The sequence below is a fragment of the Sus scrofa genome, chromosome 1 (genome assembly GCF_054392235.1).
Source record: "Sus scrofa isolate SSC_HxYL_T2T_F1_AM1 chromosome 1, Sscrofa_HxYL_maternal_Yorkshire_Landrace_v2.0, whole genome shotgun sequence".
In the NCBI taxonomy this organism is placed as follows: domain Eukaryota; kingdom Metazoa; phylum Chordata; class Mammalia; order Artiodactyla; family Suidae; genus Sus; species Sus scrofa.
In genome coordinates, this window is record NC_139383.1 from 158,900,089 (window position 1) to 158,920,742 (window position 20,654).

General features: G+C 46.8%; 1 protein-coding gene across 7 annotated transcripts in view; it reads left to right on the forward strand.

Moving 5' to 3' along the window:
* Positions 1 to 20,354, forward strand: part of ZNF516 (zinc finger protein 516) — a 116,917-nt gene extending 96,563 nt beyond the window's left edge. For 3 of the 7 annotated variants that reach the window (XM_085017671.1, XM_085017675.1, XM_021099077.2), the window contains exons 4-6: positions 6,163 to 6,267; positions 7,074 to 7,141; positions 16,253 to 20,354. In XM_085017671.1, the coding sequence (XP_084873797.1) occupies positions 6,163 to 6,267; positions 7,074 to 7,141; positions 16,253 to 16,312 (233 nt within the window). In that variant the 3' untranslated portion in view covers positions 16,313 to 20,354. Of the gene's footprint in view, positions 1 to 5,133; positions 5,209 to 6,162; positions 6,268 to 7,073; positions 7,142 to 16,252 lie in introns of those variants that run through there. The other 4 variants (XR_014840877.1, XR_014840888.1, XR_014840890.1 and 1 more) reach the window with 2 other exon arrangements.
* The last annotated feature ends 300 nt before the right edge of the window (positions 20,355 to 20,654 follow it).

Sequence of the window (20,654 nt, forward strand, 5' to 3'; positions counted from 1 at the left end):
TTGTGATGTATTAAAGCCGGAACCACCTCGGGTGACTTTTGAGATCCAGTCTCTCAGGTCCCAGGAACTTGGAGGCACCTTTGCGGGGTGAGGTCTAGGGTCCAGGGAAGCTGTGCACCCAGACCCGAGGTGCAGGATGCCCAGGTGGCCAGGGTTGCCGGGGGGACAGGTGTATGTCTCTAAGTTCCTGGTTTTCTCCTGTGGCTTGGACCTGCCCAACTCCATTGCTGGAGGCACGTTGGTGCGATGAGGATGCCATTGGTCCATGTTGACCCTTAGAGAAAAATGGAGTCGTTTTTGAGCAGGAGAAAACACAGGCGTTCCACAGTGTTAGAGATTTTGTCATTGGGGTCCTTGCCCTGGCTCTGGCTCAGCCAGAACCTCTTGGGATTTTCTAGAATGAAGCGGAGGCCTGGCTGCCTGGAGTTGAGGCTTTTATAAGACACAGTGCCCATGGCTGTGTCCTGGCTCAGACTCCCCTCCCCTCCCCTCTGCTTGACTAAGAGGCACTCGCCCCCTCGGTAGGTGGTGAAAGGCTGCTATGCTTGTAGTTTTTCAGTCGTTCCACATTTTTGGACGTTGTGAAATTTAGTGAGCTTTTCACTTCACAATGATAATATTTTTCCGATCGTGCAGATTAGTTGCTCTGAGATGGAATAAGCAAGCGTCTGTTCGTTGGCCTTTTGGCTCTCAGGCCAACCTCGGTTCTCTAGATACGGGTTTTCTCGGACCCTAAAGCCGAGAAGATTTAGACAGGAGATGATGGCGAGTTTTGTGGGCAACAGGTTCCTGGTGGTCCTGCCCCTCCATCCAGTGCCTCCCTGATCTACACGCCTTGAAGCCGGGTAGTGAGCAGGATATTGGTGCCAGTGTTTGGGTGACTTGCAGTTAGTAAACTGCACTTGACTTTCCTTTGTTACATTGTTACACCTGATGGCCCGCAGGAATCACTGTTCTAAACCTGCCAGTTTGCACAAGCAGCAAACATGCCCACGTCTTAAAGCCCTTTTGTGCGGCCTCCTTGCTTTCTCTCTTCCAAAAGTAGAAGTGAGTTTTAAGTTAAGGTTTAGAGAATTTCATATGACAGAATTTGAAGTACAAGTAGCCCTAAATGTTTTCCTTTTCCTTAAGATTTAAAAAAGAAGTGGTTCTGAGGCTTTTTCCTCCTCCTAAATATTTATCTTTTAAAGGTGAAAAATGCTAAATCGTCCTCGAAGTGTGTGTATTTTTGCATGATTTATTCTTCTCTTGTGCATACTGAAATACGTCAGGTATAAGACTACAGATTTTTTTTTTCACTCCAGTTTGAGTTTCTTAGGGGAGGTATTTAAACATTTTTGGCCTTAAAGCTCTAGTTCATATGTGGGCGAAGAACTGAGGTCAGCTGTGTTAACCTCGGTCAGCCTCCTCAGTTTACCTTGAAGGCCCTGCCAGGAGGGACGTGCTACCCCCACAGCACCCCTTCCCCAACTCTATTTGGCCCCTGGTCTGGACTTGGGGCCAAAGAGAGCTCTTCTGATGCATAGCTCATTGAGTTTTCAAACCCCACCCTTTGCCTTCCCTGCATCCCTCTCCTGGTCAACGGCCCACATTATTAGTCTGTGCCTGGCCTCCATAGCCTTCACTGCTTGCTTTCTCTTTTCAGTGTTTGTTTATAATGCCTTTTTTTTTTTTTTTTTTTTTGGTCACACTTGCGGCATATGGAAGTTCCCAGACTAGGAGCTGAATTGGAGCTGCAGCTGCCAGGCTACACCACAGCCACAGCAGCATAAGATCCAAACTGCATCTGCGACCTACACCATGGCTCATGGCAACGCTGGATCCTTAACCCACTGATCAAGACCAGGGATTGAACCTGAGTCCTCATGGGAACTAGTCGGGTTTGTTACTGCTGAGCCACAGTGGGAACTCCCTAGAATGCTTTTAAAGTGTCTTAGCCACAAGGAAGTCCAGCAGGCATGGTGAGGTCTATTTGAGAGGTGAACAGAGCAGTAATATTTCCTGCTATGGAGTCTGCTATTGCAGCCTAGGAACTTACATGCAGCCACCTCCAAAAATACTATGTTATTGACATGTTACCGACTGCCCAGTAACTAAACTATTAAGGTTTGGGGTTTCCATTTTTTGCTGATTACCCATTTTTTCTTGAGTACACATGTGGTTGACTTTGGCGTCATGAACTTAGAGTCTTCACTAGTTCATCTCTAGTCCAGATAACTGTTGGCCCTGTCCCGTTCTGTGGGTCTGTCGGCACTTCTTGGGTCATCCTCTGATGCAGATGCTGTGTCTCCCCATGGGTGTCACCTATGGGGTGAAGTCATAGCCTCCTCATACAGGCCGTGGTCTACATGTACTGCTGTTGGATAGCCTTGTGGTGCTGCAGCAGAAATAAGCGGAAGGGACTCTGGTAAAAGAGGAGGAATTGGGACTTTCCCATTGTGGCTTAGTAGTAATGAACCGAACTGGTATCCATGAGGTTGTGGGTTCGATCCCTGGCCTCGCTCAATGGGATAAGGATCTGGCATTTCCGTGAGCTGTGGTTTAGGTCAAAGACGTGGCTTGGATCTCGAGTTGCTGTGGCTGTGGCACGGGCCGGCAGTTGTAGCTCCAGTTTGACCCCTGGCTTGGGAGCTTCCATGTGCCATGAGTATGGCCCTAAAAATACAAAAAAAAAAAAAAAAAAAAAAGGGAGGAGTTGATTTGTTGTGGACATGAGATCCTTGTGGTGCTGGAGGTGTGACCCTGACTCTGCAGGGTTGCTCAGGCGATGCTGCTGAGACTTCAGGTTCTCCCAAGGTCAGAAGAGAGAACTGGAGAGCATTCCCCACCTGTGTTTTGATGCAATGACATCTATGTAGAAACGAATAGTCTGGAAGCTCTGCCAAAAACTCTGCCCTAGTCAGGGAAACGACCAACATCCTTAGGGGCTTGAAGCCTAATCTTTTAAAGGTGTAAAAAGCTACCTTTTCTGTAATCACTCAGCTGTGTCACTCCCAAGTCTGGAAACAGGTATGAATAGCACAGGGGTGGTCTATTGATAGAATAATCATAAAATAATAGATTATCTGGGTTTCCAGGCTTTGTATCCAGCCTATAGTATAGGATAATATGGATTTTAGGATAAAAAATTGAAAAATAAAAGAAATGGGCTAATTCTGGGAGTTCCCACAGTAGCACAGCAGGTTAAGGATCCAGCATGGTCTCTGCAGTGACTCAGATTTGATCCCTTGCCTGGAAACGTCCATATGCTGAGACTGCAGCCAAAAAGAATTTAAAAAGAATGGGCTGATTCTGGATCGATAACATTTAAGGTCTTTTCTTGTTGGGATTTTATTTTTACATTTTTTGCTTTTTTAGGGCTGCACCCACAGCTTATGTAAGTTCCCAGGCTAGGGGTCAAATCAGAGCTGTAGCTGCTGGCCTACACCACAGCCACAACAACTCAGGATCCAAGCTGCATCTGCAACCTACGCCACAGCTCATGGCAATGCCAGATCCTCAACCCAGGAATGGAACCTGCATCCTCATGGACACTAGTCGGATTCATTTCTGCTAAGCCACGATGGGAACTCCTTCTTGTCGGGATTTTATAAACATCGTTGATACCCAGGACACAGGCGTCATGTGATGATGGAAGAAGTGTACTTCCTTTGTGTGAATCTTGGTAGAATCTGCAGAATCCTTCAGTTTCCTTCTTCCCCTTGCTGGGGGAGGGGTGTCTCAGAGAAGCCTGAAGCTGAGGGTCTGCAGGTGCCCTGGGGGGACCCACCCAGCCCCTTCCTTTCCTTTCTGAGCTTCACTTACCAGGTCACAGTGTTGAGCTGCTTGCTCACCAGGTAGCCTTCAATTCAAATGAAGTGTATAACCTTTCTTACTAGCGCAGAATTTTGGAGTAGCTTGGGCGTGATATTATTGACTGTAAAGGGCAAGGGTCTTTTCTTTAAAAAGTAGAGAGAAAATGATATGCTAGAGGGCATGGACAGACTGTGTGACTGTGTGTGTGTGAGTGTGTGTACCTGATGCTGATGTATGCTTAATTCAAGGAATAAGAATGGTCGAGGGTACAAATGCTGTTTTTCCTATCCTCCCTTTGGATGGTCATCCTCATGGGTGGGGGACCTGGAGGCGAGATAGGACCTATATTTAGTCACAGCCCAATTATACCTGGGAAAATCCAGGCCATCACAGCAGTTGTCAGGGGGGTCTTCACAGTGGTGCTTCCAGTGAAAAGGATTGGGGAACAAAGGTGCTCCTGAAGTTGAGATTTTCCTGGACTAAAACAGGAGGTGGGGCAGACCTGAAGGGCTGATAGTTAGCAGCTGGCAGAAGCCGTCCTCATCCTGGCTGAGTGTGGTCCAAAGAACCGGGTGTCCAGCCCCCTCCCCAGGAGCCCCGGCCACTCTGGAGCCTATCGGTCGTCCACCTGGGGACGCCCTCAGCTTTTCTTCCTCCTGCTTGGCTGGGTCAGGACTCCAGGGAAGAAGGAAGAGGGGGTGGGTGGTCCTGGCACACAGAGCCTGCTGCCCTGTTTCCGCAGTAAGTGGTCTTTCGCTAGTGATGGTCAGCGTTAAAATGTGTCTTATTCTGCTCGTGTCCCTGAAGCGGGTGACGGGAACCTGAGAACTTAGTGGGCAAGTTCTACATTCCTTGCAGACTCACATTCATGATGCAGCTGATGGGAGATCCGCCAGGCTCTGCCTCTCCATTCCTACATTTCTTTGGCTGTTATCTCCGTAAACATTATCTGTAATGCAGAAATAATTTTACAGTATTTTTATGTGTTGTGGCATCTGAATTAGCACAAGAAGAATGATTTGGTTTCAGCTGATTTGGCCAAGACCCTTGGTCATCCTTTCACTTGCCTTTCACATGCAAATATCATTTTAGGTCCATAAATACTTAGCTTAGGGAACATCATTTAAAAAAAATGTGTTGGGAAGCTCCCGTCGTGGTGCAGCAGAAACGAATCCAACCAGGAACCATGAGGTTGCAGGTTCGATCCCTGGCCTCGATCAGTGGGTTATGGATCTGGCATTTCTGTGAGCTGTGGTGTAGGTCGCAGATGCAGCTTGGATCCCGCATGGCTGTGGCTCTGGCATAGGCCAGTGGCTACAGCTCTGATTAGACCCCTAGCCTGGGAACCTCCATATGCTGTGGGTGTAGCCCTAAAAAATGAATAAATAAACAAAAATTAAAAAAATAAAAAAATGTGTTGGGAGTTTCTGTTGTGGCTCAGTGGGTTAAGAACCCTCCTAGTATCTATGAGGATGTGGATTTGATCCCTGGCTTCGCTCAGTGGGTTAAGGATCTGGAGTTGCCCTATGCTGCGGTGTAGTACATAGATGTGGCTTGGATCCGGCGTTGCTGCGGCTGTGGGGCAGGTCATCAGTTGCAGCTCCTTTTCGACCCCTAGCTTGGGAACTTCCATATGCCACACGGGGGCCCTAAAAAGACAGGAAAAAAAAATGTTTTTTATGTGTTGGAACAGGTGTATCTTTTTCTAGTTAGTACTTTTGGGTTTTGTTTTTCCCTTGAGTTGAGTTACATTGAATTGCACTGAGATGGTCAGGCTCAGGGACGTCACGCTGGAGCTATTGCTACATGAACAATTAAATGCCTTTTCTTCAGAGACACCCTCAAACAGAAAAGCCTGGCAGACAAGCAAACTCCGTCTATGTCTCTTTTCTGACAAAAGCCGGGCATCTTTTAGGATCAAGAGGGACAGGAGGCTGGTGCTCTCAGCCCCGCCTCCTTCCCAGGTGTCCTGTCTGTGCTGTGCCCACGGTGCTCTGGGCACACAGGTAAGGGCCTGGTGGGAGGGTGGGACTGCTTAGCTCCCTGGCAAGTGGCCCAGCATTACCAAGGGGACCAGCCTGGCCCTGCTCCTTGGTCCTGTGCCTGATCTGGCTGCATTGCTCCTGCAGCCGTAGGTGGGACCCCAGCTACCCAAGCCCTGCCCAACTGAGGGTCCGCAGGTGCAGGTGCCTCCCAGGGACAGGATTTAATTTGCTGTAATCTGTGCTTCCTCAAGGTTGGTCCTGGGGTGCAGGCTGTCAGGGGCCTGGACGTGCCTCCCATCAGGACAGACAGACGGACTAATGATGTTTTTCTCTCCCCCTCCCCCCTCTGCCCCTGCCCCCCACCCTTGGCACCGCCACCCAGGGACGCTCCGGACGCAGGCCCACCAGGGAGACTTCGTCTGCGTGGAGTGTGGGAAGTGCTTTCATCAGCCCAGCCACCTCAGGGCCCACATGAGGGCTCACACAGGTACCTGCCTGTGCACCCAGGGGCCCCAGGGTGCAGGCTTTCCTGCCCAGCTTTGTTTCCCATGGTCGGTGACGTCTTTAGATCTGGCCCCCAGTGAGGTGCGGGGTCAAGCATCCTCTTCTGTGATTAGACTCTGGAGTCTCCCGTCCAGCGCCTGTGCCTGAAATGGGTTTTCCTTTGCATCCAAGTGCCATGGGGTTTATTTGAGAGAGGCCTGTTTGCAGATGCTCCCTGTAAATTAGAGGGTGGACTCCCTGCAAGTGAACAGGCCCATGGGTTGTACGGCCACAGCAAGCACCAAAACCCAAGCCCCCATCAGCTTCTTTCCTCACTGGCACTGGCTGGACGTGGACAGGTCAGTGCTGAGTGGCAGGACCTGGATCCTTGGTGTAAAGAGCTTGCCTGAGATGGAGTTGGGTGAAAGCATTGTGTGTGCAGAGGCCATGCAGCAGGGCTAGGCGAGGCCCAAGGGGCTTCAGCCCATGTGTGAAGGATGCTTCCTATGAGGGTCTGATGCAAAGTGACAGGGGCCACATGGTAAGTGACGCAAGAGGAGGGTCCCTCTGCAGCGCCCTGCTAATTAATGTTGTCACTGATGGAGGCGAAGTCTGAATTAAAAAGGGCACCGGCCCCGGGCAGAGTTTTCAGCCTCTTACAGTAAGTGTTATGGTAAATTGGTATTTTCTGGCCACAGGCTGTGTGCTGGTGTCTTTTTTTGTGTGCAAGTGGTTAATCTGTAAGGGCGTGTGTGTGATGGCGTCGGGAAGCCCATGCTCTCCTGCTAACGCATGTCCTTGTCCCCACAGTGCTGTTTGAGTCTAATGGCCTCCGAGGTGCTGACATCCACGGCGCATCTGCTGACGTCCCCAAACAAGTAGGTCTCCCATGGTGTGGGATGTGTGGCTTTTTTGTGGTGGCTGGGAAGAGGCGGGTCGTGGTGGTCATCGCAAGCGTACTACCTAGTGGGTTACCAGGTGTGGAAGTCACTTTCGCTGCTTAGAATCAGAACCCAGTCCATGGGGACACCTGTGGGTGACGGATAACACTGAAGGTCGCCCAGGCCGTGAACTACTGAATGCGGGGGTATTGGGTCTGTTGGAGTGAGGGACTTGGTAGAGATGGGTGGTGATGGAAAACACTAGAAATCCACACTTGCCCGAACGCAGGCTGTTTTGCCTGTAAGTTGGCTTGAGAACAAGTTCTGCTTCCTCTCTTGTTTTTAGCAGCCTGTTTTGAATTCCTCTGTAAGGAGCTTTCCGCTGAATTGGCCTCACCCTCTTCCTAATTTTCTGTGTAACACACCACCGACTTGACCATAATGCATAAAAATACCTGTGAGCAGGTACACAGAACGCAGATTATTGGAGACGCATGGCCTCAGTAGGGAAGCCGTTCAGTCTGCAAAAGGTGGCAGAGTCCTGGACACGTGTGATGCTTCACCGTGTTGCTCCAAGCAGGAGGGCCATGCCCCCCAAAGTGGTCTCCTCTTATCCTGGGCTGAAAGCACCGGCTTTCCCAGCACCTCTTCCTTTGTGTCCCTTTATGGCAGGTCACTCCTGTCCTCTTGGTCTTCCAGAAGCTTTTGCTACAGTAACGTTCTTGCTGTCTCATCGGTTGCTCTAGAATATTCTGTAACTGCAACCTCTCCCCTTTGTGAACAAAGAGGGGTTTCTTTGCCACCAAAGTAAACCAAGGTCCTTTCTGGGTGGTGACTTCAAGTTTGCATGTGTGGGGTTTGCTTGTTGACGATGGCGATGGTGACCAGGATGTCAGCGGAACCTCTCGAAATTCCAGTCTCTTTCTCTAGAGGACAATAGTGAGCAATAAGAGACGCTGCCTCGAGCCTGCTGCTCATTAAGGGTTGAGCTGGTCCAAGGTCGGACAGTAGTCAAGCCAGCTCAGTCATTTTGTTTGTTACTGAATTTTTCAGAATCCCTCTTTGCTGTTAAAAGCCTTCCCTTCATATATCATGGACAGAATGCCTGGTCCTTTGTTGTAGGTTTTTAGTGAGTGACTTCTCTCTCTTAGGAAAACCCCTAGTTTTAGAATGTGAAGCCATTATTTCATGATGCAGTGACAATTTATGAAATAAATAACATCTCGCTGAATGCGGAATTAAAAGATTTCCCGAACACATGTGACCTTAGCGCGAATTAGGCAGCACTCTCCTTTTGAACAGAAATAAACCCCCTTTCGACAGCAGTCACCGTGATGTGTTTGTGGGATGTTGCGAGAGCAAGGTCGTGCCATAATTGGAGAATTACATACTGAGATTACAAGGGGAGTCAATCCAGGGTGTTCCTGCAGACACAGGCGACCCATTAAATCCACCTAAGACGTGGCTTTTCCAGAAGAGTGTGTGACGGGGGCGGGCGGCACCAGGCAGGTCTGTGAATAACATAGTGAGATTCTTCAGGAACGCACATCGGTTTACTTGCCGCATGTTAATTCAGCCTAAGCCTCTTTAAAATGCTTCTGTCATAGGGAGAAATAGATCAACAAAGCAAATCACTAAGACCATGTTTTGAATGATTTCTGTGTGCCTGAGCGTTACGCTGGGAATTCAGAGCAGTTGTTGCTCTTCCTTGATTATGATAGAGAAAAAGATGTATTTATATTTTTGTCTTTGTCTCTATAAACCCACGTTCTGCAATTTTAGACTTATTACCAGCCCACCTCTGAGTTTCATGTTGACAGGGACTCAAGACCGAGGTCTCAGAAACTGTGGACTCCTGGTTCGAGGTTTCCGTGGGTCAGCTGTCTTGCTTTTCAGTCTCCGGACAGTGGATGTCAGTCCTGTGGCATCGAACCTGAGCTGGATTTGCGCACCTCTCAGGCTGGCATACTTGAGAGTATAGCCTCTGGAAGTACTTTGTCCTTTGTTACATTTAAAGTAGCCATGGTTGATTAATCACTAAAGGGTTCTGGTTCTCGAAGGAAATTCTGTTCTTCTCCACATACTTTGGAATTTAGGAATCCTCATGGAGCTGTGTCTACCAGGATAATTGCAAAACACAGCAATAGTAGGTATAGGTTGAAATCTTGGTGTTCTTTCTTATTCTGGAGTTCTCATTGTTTACAAAAACCACAATTGCTGTCTTAGATTTAGGATTTAGAATACATTATGGATTCATTGAACAATTCTGTAGTTATTTATGTCTAGAAAGGGACTCATTATACTTATCAGCCATGTTCTTTTTCATGTTTGGCATGCTTTACAAACATTAGCTAATTAATATTTAAATCATACTCTTTTTCTGTGGGCTTTAGAAGCAGTGGATCAAGGGATTTTTTTTTCAATCATACAACTTTGTGTATTCACGCAGAAATTCTTTGATGTAGCACTTAAAGTTGATGGACTTCTATAGATGTACATAATAGATGTTAAATTATCTCACTGAAACAGTGTTTGGGAATTCAGTTCTGCAGTAATCTTTTATTCACTCATTAGCAGTATTTATGGAGCACATCCGATGTGCCAGGCTCTGTCGTATTGGCGGAGATAATCCAGATATTGGGAGACAAGGTAAATATTTGTATTGCCTTGATGGTGCTCGAGGCCCAAGGGGTGGTTTAGAGGTGCAGAGTTGTAATCGGCTGAGGGTCCTGGAATGCAGGCTTGGGGCATTGAGTACACTGCGCTGGGGGCCGAAGGGCGGAGGTCCCCGCCCCCCAGAGGTAGAAGAGCAGCTTCCTTGTATGAAGTTCAAGGCTGGAGGAGGGAAAGCCAGGTGGCTGGGAAGCATCTCAGGACAGGAGCCTGGGGAGACACACAGGCACTTGGTGTTGGTACTGAGATGCGGGAGCTCCATCCTGAGGGGCCCAGGGACTTGAGCTGGGTATTACGTCACCAGGGCTTGTGTCTGCAGCAGGTCAGGCTGGTCTTTGTCAGGGATAGAGTGTGGTGGTTCTGGACAGCTGGCTGGACCACTGTGGAGGTGCTTAGGGTCGTTCCAGCGGGACCCAGAAGTGGCCCCAGCTTGGGTAGGGCTGGAGGGGTGGGAGGTGGGTGTGGGGACAGAGGCAGGATGGGAGGGGAAGAGGGGGGTGGCCTTGGGTTCTGGCTTAAGGCTTCAGCTCTCTCAGAGGAGCCATGCCTAGAGCGGGGAACTGGGCAGGAGGAACCTGACAAAACCAGTTCCAGATGACCTTCAAGTTCAAGATGCCTCTTGGCAGGTGACTCTGTGGGACTGAAGTGGAGAAGAATGATTCTTGTTGGAACGGATAAATATTTAATAGCTCCCATCGTTGAAGTTCGGTCAAGATCAGCCAGTTCTACTCTGAGAGACTCAACAACATGAATTATTACTAAGATACTGGGTTACTGAGTCAGGGCTCTGCCCTAGACCTCCCTTCAGGCAGGTGAACCTCACCTATGCTTCTTCACCTGGAAAATGATGACAGAAGCCACACTTACTTCTGTGCTTGCTAAGAAAATGAGCAGTGCGGGTGAACCGAGCCTGGCAGAGACCACGTCCAGGGCGTTAGCTGCTGTCAGTTTCTCTAAGGCTGAACAGTCGTCCTTAATGACTGGGGAGACCCAGGTGTTTTCTTGTCTAAACGTCACGGTCACTTCCTCTCCTTGGCGTCTCCTGCTTGTCGATGCTCTGATGTTGCCTTGTTTTACAGTCTGCTTGCTGGTAGTGCCTTAAAGGGAGGATGGGAAAAACTGTGTCTTGTCAACACAGATGTAGTTCCCAGGCTTGCTGCCCCTAGTTCAGAGGATCTCAATCTAGGGGACAAAGGTCATATCTGCACACACAATAGATACAGCCACTGCCCTGACTTTGCCGTGTTAATATTGGAATTTTCTATGTCGGATAGTCCTAGTGTCATAATATACAGTCTATCTGGAACAGTGGGGCAGGGCTGGGGTCTGTACACATATGCCGGGATGGATTAAATGCAGTTAGATCAGGATGACCCACTTGATGAAAAAGAAGAGTTTCCATTTTGGTTTTGTTGTTCAAGGTCATACATGCAGTTTATTTTTTTCTTTTCCATTATGGTTTATTAAGGATATTGAATAGAGTTCCCTGTGCTGTACAGTAGGACTTTGTTTCTCTCCATCCTATGTCTAATAGTTTGCATCTGCTAACCCCAGACTCCCACTCCATCCCTCCCCTTCCTCCAAAGAGTTTCCTTTTGATGTGTTTTTGGTTGTGGTCTCTTTTCTGTTCCATGCTGGTGAAGCCTCATCTGTGTCAGGCTTGCACTTGAAGTAGGAGATCCCAGCGCAGTCCTTTCTTTATCAGGAAGCAGAGGTGCTAGGTGGGGTGGAGAGGATTACTGAGGTCTTGGAAGCTGAAGATCTGGATTAAATAGTAGTAGGGTATCTATATGGGAAAAGCCTCTGAAAAAGAAGGGATGTGTGTATCTGTGTAACTGAATCACTTTGTTGTATACCAGACATTATCACAACATTGTAAATCAACCATACTTCAATAAAACTTTGATTTTTTCTTTTTTTAGTTTTACCTATCACATTTAGGTCTTTCTTTCTTTATTTTTGTCTTTTTTGTCTTCTTAGAGCCACACCCACAGCATATGGAGGTTCCCAGGCTCGGGGTCTAATTGGAGCTGTTGCTGCCAGACTACACCACAGCCACAGCAATGGGGGATCCAAGCCGAGTTTTTGACCTACACCACAGCTTACGGCAACACCAGATCCTCAACCCGGCTGAGTGAGGCCAGGGATTGAACCCTCGTCCTCATGGATGCTAGTCTGGTTCGCTAACCACTGAGCCATAACAGGAACTCCTTTTTGTTTTTTTTAGTTTTACCTTTCCCATTTAGGTCTTTATTTATTTATTTATTTATTTATTGTCTTTTCTTTTTAGGGCCACACCCATGGCATATGGAGGTTCCCAAGCTAGGAGTCGAATCAGAGCTGTAGCCACCGGCCTACACCAGAGCCACAGCAACGCCAGATCCGAGCCGCGTCTGCCACCTAAAGCACAGCTCATGGCAACGGCAGATCCTTAACTCATTGAGAGAGGCCAGGGATTGAACCCGCAACCTCATGGTTCCTAGTCAGATTTGCTTCCGCTGCGCCATGATGGGAACTCCAAGGTCTTTATTTATTTATTTATTTTTATTTTTTTATTTTTTTAATTTTTAAAAATTAAAAGAAAATAGTAGGGTATTGGATAGTTGGTTCACGGGCATAGTACCAGTTCTGTAGGCATCTCATTCTTCTGCATTGATTGATTTACTGTAAAAGGGTAAAAAAACCAAACCAAACCAAAACCAAAACGCTGCCAGAGAGGAGCCCTCTTCGTGAGCGGAGCTTCCATAGCTGTGGGGACGCGTCTTCCAACCCTTGGGAGGAAAGCCACCACTGCTGGTGCCTGTTGGGTTAGGAGGATGATTCTGATTCCTAAGAGAAGCCAACATTCCCAGCAAAATTCTGCATCAGGGGAGGAATTCATGTATATTGTTGCTTTCAAGATGCTTTGTCAGAGGAACAACTTAATGTTTAATTTCTGGCAGTTCTCAAAATTCATCATGAGAGCATTTTGAGAAAATAATCTGCTAAAATATTGGTATCATTGTGCTATGGATGTTAGAGCAAAAAGTAAGAGTTTTTTTTTAGCGTTGTGGAGAAATTGTATTTTTCCATTATATTGTTATTAAACATCAGAGATTAAGACAATGTCTAAAACTAAGAAAAATTAACCCTCTCTCCCTCCATTCCCTGGGTTTTGGGATTTAAAAGACCAGCTTGTTTCTTGCTGAAATATGAAATCTGATATTTTGATTTGTCTGGATTCCTTGCCAAAAGTTATAGACTTTGATTAATAGTTTATTTCTTATTATTCTAAATCTTATTTTATAATAGTTAAGCTGGAGAAATAATTCCATTCATCAAAATAACAGGAAATGAGAAAATAAATGGCAGCCTCATTTGTCTCATTTTTAGCTACCGAGATTGTAATGCAGATGATGGGAAATCATGTAGCTTGGTCTATTTGAATGTATGTATAATATGTTTTCAGTGTCACAGATCTCATCTCCAAATTCAGCTGCTTTGTCTCAGCAATTTTCTTACTCACGAAACCAAACATCTTGAAACACAGTATCCATTTTTGCCATTAAAGATGACATAGGGTGAAGAGTTGTGAGGATAACTAGCGATTTATCTAGAGTGACCTGTGACCTGTAACGGCGTGTTGATCGCTTGCTGAGAAATGTCCTACTCAGTAGGGTTCTCTCTGTGTCCTTCAGCGTTGAGCATCAGCTTCTGTGTCTAACACAGGCCTTGTTCCACAGGCCAAGCCCCTCTGGAGGCTGAGATCCTGGGGTGCGGGAGCAGAGGCTTGGTGTGTGTATGTCAGTGACCCCTGCCCATGAGCTCATCTGCATCCCCTTCCCTTGTAAGCAGAAAGGAGAAAAGTAAGCCTCCCCAGAAGTTCCAGAAGCCAGTGTTCATCCCTGGGACATTGAAGGCCTCAAAGAAAGGGACTATTTCTTTCAGTCTTCCAGAAGAGCCCACAATGCACACGGGTGTAAGAAAGAAAAGCCACATTTTCTACAAGCATGCTTCTCATTTTCTGACTGCTCTTTCTTCCTAGGAGAAAACAAAGCTGGTTTGTGCTCAAATACCACGTGTCCCCTTAATTTAAGAGTTTCTGTGATTCCTTTCGTCCATAGCTGCCTACCCCCACCCACCCCCATACATGATTTCTCAGATGAGTTTCACTCATTTCTTAAAAACCCTGTAGGGCCGCCAGATGGCTTGATCAAGTGTTGGTCCCAATGAGTCAGTACGTGAAGACAGCTCTTTAGAGTGAGATGCTGTTTGAACACATGCCTTCCTTTATAAAGGAAAGCAGGCACCCGGGCCCCTGGATGTGTGGACAACATTTAACAACCTGGTTATTCGGGTTAGCCATATCGTGCAGTCCTTCTAAAATAAATAGTTTAAAAACTTGCAGAGCCTGCAGTGTAAAAGCTCAGTGCTTTATAGAGAGAGGCAGTCTTTCTGTTCTCTCTCTGAGGGTCCTTCTCCTTTCTCCCAAGCACATTTGTATATTCAGGTCCAAAGAGAGGGAAATCCAAGGAGATGCCCTGGGAGGGACTCTGTGGGTGTTTATGGAATCTACACACACACACACACACACACAGGCACGCACATAACACGTGTTCCTTCGCATTCTTTGTCCATTTATGGAATCAGGCCTGTCTGTTTGCTTCATACATTTACTTCCTAGAGACGTTCAAGGCCAGTCACCTAATAGCTCACAGTAACTCTTTTTTTTTTTTCCTATTTGTAAACACAAAGGCAGTTTTCCTTCCTCGAACATATCTGGAACGCATTCTGAACGATCCCCGGTGATCCAAGGCGTGATGTCGCTGTGCAGAAATGCCAAACACCCTTGTCAGTTATTGCAGGGATCTCACCATCTACTTAAAGAAGTTTTATTACTGCCCTCCTTCTGTTACTGTTTCCTACATATCAAATGAACTACTGTTGGTACCACTTCGCCCCCCTCCCTCCAGCCCCTCTAAAATGTTGTTGAGTATCTCTCTGACTTCTGAGAGATGTCGACTACTAGGTGTCATGAATGCAGAGCTAATTTTAAAGTAGGAGTGTTCCGAGACTATTAACTAAAGAGAAGCACTTAATTCGTTATGTCAACCAGACCACCCCCCCCAACCCTGACTTATTTCTTGGGTTCCTGCAGGCATAGCAAAACCAGTTTGGATTTCACACGAGTGCTATCCTTACTGTGTGCAGGTTCCTTTCAAGCTGTTGATTTTACTTCCTCAAGACATTAGCTGAAGGTTAATGCAGTTAAGTAAGGCTAATCGTGCCTGGTTGTTTTGTCCTTGGATCGTAAAGGCCACCATTCAAACAATGATGCTTCAGATGTCATTTGAGAACCTTCCCTGAAAGCTGCGGCTCTTGTTTATTCTTCTTTTCCTCTCCCAGTTCTTGTGCCTTTAGAATACCCCTTCTGTTTTCCAGCATGGTAATTATTTATGGAAATGGATGGAAGCTCTTTCTCGGGTTCTGATGGACCTATGTGAGGGCTGTACTTTTGCTTTATTCGGCCACTAAGTTCAGCCCTGTTAAGACCATCATCCACCTACAAATCTGCTTCGTATTGCAGAGCATTGCTTTGGTGGATCTTCTGGTCCCATCTTGCCATCTTTTTTGCCTTTTCTCCAGAGCTGGTTCAGATACTATGATTTGCTCTGCTTGTGCACAAGACACAGAAGTGTGATAAACCTCTGTAACAGATCTGGGAAGTGATTTTCTAAAGCTGACACTGGAAGGTGGGAAGGCACGTTTAAAACATTTCCTGGGAGTTCCCGCTGTGGCTCAGTGGTTTAACAAATCCAACTAGGAACCACGAGGTTGCGGGTTCTATCCCTGGCCTTGCTCTGTGGGTTAAGGATCCAGTGTTGCCGTGAGCTGTGGTGTAGGTTGCAGACGCGGCTCAGATCCCGAATTGCTGTGGCTCTGGCATAGGCCGGCAGCTACAGCTCAGATTAGACCCCTAGCCTGAGAAGCTCCATACGCTGTGGGTGTGGCCCTAGAAAAGGCAAAAAGACAAAAAAAAAAAAAAAAAAAAAATCCCCAAAAAAACATTTCCTAGGAGTTCCTACTGTGGCACAATAAGTTAAAAATCTGACCTCAGCTGTTTGGGTTGCTGTGGAGGCTTGGATTTGATCCAAGGTGCACTGGGTTAAGGATCCAGCATTGCCGAAGCTGTGTGTAGGTTGCAGCTGCAGCTTGGATTTGATTCCTGGCCTGGAGAACTTCCAGATGCTGCAGGTGCAGCCATTGAAAAAGAAAAAAAAAATCTTTCCGTGTGCAGTGAGTTACAGTGAAGTCAGGGTCTCTGTCAGCCTGACGCGGCAGCTCTATGAAGGTCATTAGGTTTGTGTTTGGGGTGTTGCTAAGAAAATTAATAGGAAAACTGCACTTAGAAACTGAAAGGCAGAAATGAGCTTTTCTGTTGTCTCTTTTTCCCAGGGGAGAGACCATCCTAACGCAGATACTGTCCAGACAGTGCCTCTCAGAAAGGGAACCTAGAGACACGCTTCCAACAACCGGTGCCCGGTGACGGCCCCCCCACCGTGGGTGTCCCCACAGTCTCCCTGCCGTGACCCTGCCCGCCCCGCGGAAGAACTCCTGGCGGACACCCTGAATCCTAGAGCCTCGGGGCGAGGGCAGAAGCTGAAGAGAGAGCCTCTCCTTGTCATGCGTTTAAAAATCAAGCAGATGCTCTGCTCGAATTACATGCAGGTCCTCCTCGTGCGCACGTGTGCTCACCCAGCACAGTCCGTATTTTCCTACAGTCAGCGGTCGTGTCGGCAGGCGCAGGAGGAGCTCACGCATCTGTCTTGTTCAAGACGAGTTTGAGACACTGGAAGAAAGATCCTCGTGTGCGTGGGACACAACGAAGCTGCCAGGCACTGTCACAGAAGCTGCAATGCTCAGAGGACTTGGGGGGACGTCAGAGCAAAGGGGGGCGAGGTTTGCAGCATGAGTGTGACGGCCCCTCCTTGTCTCAGTGGGTATTTAAATAGTGAATAAGAGAGGGAGGATGGGTGTGCGGGTGGTGTGGAAACAGGCTCCATGGAGGCGGGCGGTGACTGGACCCTCCCTGGCAGGGGGGCCCATGTGCTGAGCCCCGCTCCGTTGTGCTCAGTGAACCCGGCAGAGGTCACACGTCCACAGCAAGGCTTGTGTCCTGCTTCGGAAAAGAGAGCTAGTTGAACACTAAGAAAAGCAGGCTTCTTTGTTTATTCTCAGGACCTTTTGGTAACAGGGCTGCACTCTGCAAACTGCTCACCACGGAAGACTGCCCGTCTTAACAAATTATCTAGCCACTGAACCCCTGATTGGGACCCTTGTAGTCACAGCAGGAGAATCCCTGAGCAGATTGGGGGCTCAGGTCACCAGGGTCTGAGTGCTCTGGGATTCCTCGTGCTCCCCTTCCCTGCCTCCCTGTCCATCCGTCCCAGCAAGTAGGTGTCTTTTCTTCTTGGGCCTGGGGGCCTCTGCTGGACGAGTCCCCTCGTTCCCAGGGTGTGGAGGCCCCCAGGCCTGTGGTTGGGGCGGCTTGATATACCTCTTCCTCAGATGCAAGTTTTAGTGGTGGGGTTAAGGCCCGTCACAAGGGACCTTAAACCTTGCAGTGTACGCAAAGTTGTATTCCACAGATATAAATATTTTCTTTTCCTTTTACCGTGACACTATGTGTGATGGTAATATTTCTGAAAGTTTCAGATTTTTGCACATAATGATTTTATGCATTATCAAAAGTTACTGCTGCCTTGAATGAAAATGTTCTGTGAAATTTTTTGCAAAAGCTTTACTAGGTTTTTTTTTAATTGTGACATTTTGTAAAGGCAGGAAATGGATTAAAATAAGCATGCTAAATATATTTTTCAAAAAAGCAATAATTTTACATGTATAGAAATTATCCTAACCTTTAATACTGGTGAGAGCGACAGTTTACTTAATACAGTAATGGATTAGTGCAGTTTTTGTAGAAAATGGGCTTCTGATACAAAGACTTGTTTAAACACACACACACACACACACACACACACACACACACACCCACCCCTGAAGTGTGGTTTTCCTGTTCTAATGATTTGTTGAGTTTTATTATTATTATTATTATTGTTGTTGTTGTTGTTGTTCTTAGTTACTGTTTGGTTTCTGGATTCTACTTGTTACTGAATTTAAATTACTTGACGGTTCAGGTTACCTTGCAACATTTGCAAACAATGCAATGTAACTGGCTAGCTTCTATATATATATATTATATACATGTATACACACACACATGTAGACACAGAGATATGTGCGTGTGTGTGTATATATATAATTTTTTTACTTATTTTTTCCTGCTTCTCTTTTGCTGGATATGTTCCAGAACGATCTGTCCTGTTGGTGTGTTCCGAGGGTCTGTGCAGATGCTCCTCAGCCACTGTCCTTGACTGTTCTGTAAAGTTACTTTGAGCAAAGTTGCAGACACATTCCCCTGCTCACCTTCAAAATCAAAATGCCACTCTGTTGACTTCCGTTTGATCCTGTCTCTGGCCTCCCCACGGTGGTCATTTCTGCATTTTCTTGGCTGAAAGTGAAGGGTGACAGTTCAGGAGCGCACAGGGGCTAGAGCTGCGGGCTGTCTGTTTCTCTGCATTTTAGTTATTAAAAGGAACTCTGGACCCAAAGTGACACAGATGAGTCATGTACCTTCTTGCTGTTTCAGAAGCAGCCTGTGGAGTCACAGTGTCACCCCGGGGGCTCCTTTGCAGGGGCCTGGGGGAGAGAGGGGGCACATCCCCAGGGAAAACCGTGTGCTGCCAGGAGCACAGATGGAAGGTTTTCACTTAATTCAGCAGGCAGGGAAGGGACCCCAGAGAATGCCACCCTCTGAGAGAAGCCCTTTGCGGGAGACTGTGGCCCCTCCCTCTTTCACTGCCCATCAGTATTTTATTGGTTTGTTAATGCATTTATGTCAGTTCAACCATAGTATTTAATATGATTTGTGTTTTCTTATTTATTTAGCTGATATGTCTTGATTCGCTTTTTTTTCGAATGATAATTTCCGCATGGTCTCTCCTGTAAGTCACCTTCTGACTGTTACAGACTTTCTACCTCTACCAATCTGCTGTTTCCTTGTTTCTTAACAGGATTTCACAGTGTTGGCGTCCAGTGTAACTTAGACAATAAAGGGTTTGGTTGTCTACACTGCAGCTTCTCCTGGTTGTCTACACTGCAGTTTCTCTGTGTGGCGCCCTACCCCCACCTACGCCCTCCCTTCCCTGCTCACACCTCTTATTCATTGTCGCGCTCAAATAATACAGATAATGAGCTTATAGAAATCTTTCAGGTTATTCACTCATATTCCTTAATTTGAAGAATGAACATTGAAATGCTCTAAAAAAAAATCAGCTGTTTAGCATCTAAACCCGGTCATTGTCCACTGCTCTGTCACTTCTCTTACCTGGTTCCTGCAAGGGCTTAGGGTGATCTCAGAGGCTACCTTTCACCTGGGTGATTTACAACACAATACTGATTTGCAAGCCAAACCGGATTTTTGCCTTTTTAGGAAAAGTATTCAGTGCTTTAAGAGATTCCCCCCTAAGATTTCCTTATTTATTTTTAAACCAAGAGAGACACTAGTTTCTTGAAACCCAGGTGCTCCAGCAAAGGGCCCCGGGAATTACACAGGCCACTTTGGTGAAGTTAGGGAGCACTGATTTTGCCCAGTACGTCAAGAGCCATCCTCAAATTTGGCCATTCTGTCCCAGGCCATACAGTGTTGCACAAACATGACGTAAAGGCACATACACACGCAGGGTCCTCACTCCGCAAGTCCCTGGGACCCCGAGCTGAGGGGGTTGGATGCAGCAGGTTGCAGGCATTGCCTCTTGCTGCCTCCCCAGGGAGCTGGCTCAGGTAGCTGCACCATTCCACCGGGAGTTAGCGAGTGGCTCAGGGGATGTGTCTTCTGTTCTCAGAAAGGTCTGGGCTTGAAAGGACACTGCACCTCCTGGGGTTTCTTGTCCAGATGCTCTGTACCAATGTTCCATCTTTAAAACAGACATGGCCCCGCCCTAGAGGTTTGCACGAGGCACAAAAGAGGACTGCGTTCGCCTGCCTTGACTTTCCCACTTTCAGCATGTCTCCGTGTCTGAAGGAGCGGCGATTGTTTCACTGCTTGTAACTTGGCTGGGTTCTAAGAACGTTTTACATGCTGAGCAAAAAAGAAAGAAAACGCAAGTCACAGACCAGGACATCCAGTGACGTTCCGGTGCTCTGTAGCGTGTCTCTGTGAAGTGACCGAGGGGAAATGTTCATTCTTCAACTTTGCTAATTATGCTTTGAGGCAGTAAAATGCAAAAGACCATAGAATTTGTATTTCTTTTTAAAAATACAATTTATAACATTATATTTTGTACTCTTTATATTAGAATTTGTAACTAGATTGATGTATTTAACTCTATTTCTGAAAAAATAATTCAATGTTTCAGTTGTGTGATAAAAATATTTAGATAAAACATATTCATTCTATTGGAATTTGAAATCAATAAAAACATCTTGGAGTTCTTGAGATTTGTAAGCCCTTTTTCCCCTATTGCACGAGGTGACTTAAATTCTCTCTCAGCCCGTCTGGATCTATGGTTTGAAAGTTTTTGTTGGCTGAACACAAAACCAAAGGGTTAGTGCTCTTTGTTTAGATAAGAAGAAGAGTTTTTGGACGCTTTAAAAGGTAGTTCATCTAAAAAGATGCCAAGATGGTCAGAGTATTTTTTTTTTCTTCAGATCTTTTGTGGACTCCAGGATATACATACTCTTTTGTTTTGTTTTGTTTTGTTTGGCCAAGACCACGGCATCTGGAAGTTTCTGGGCC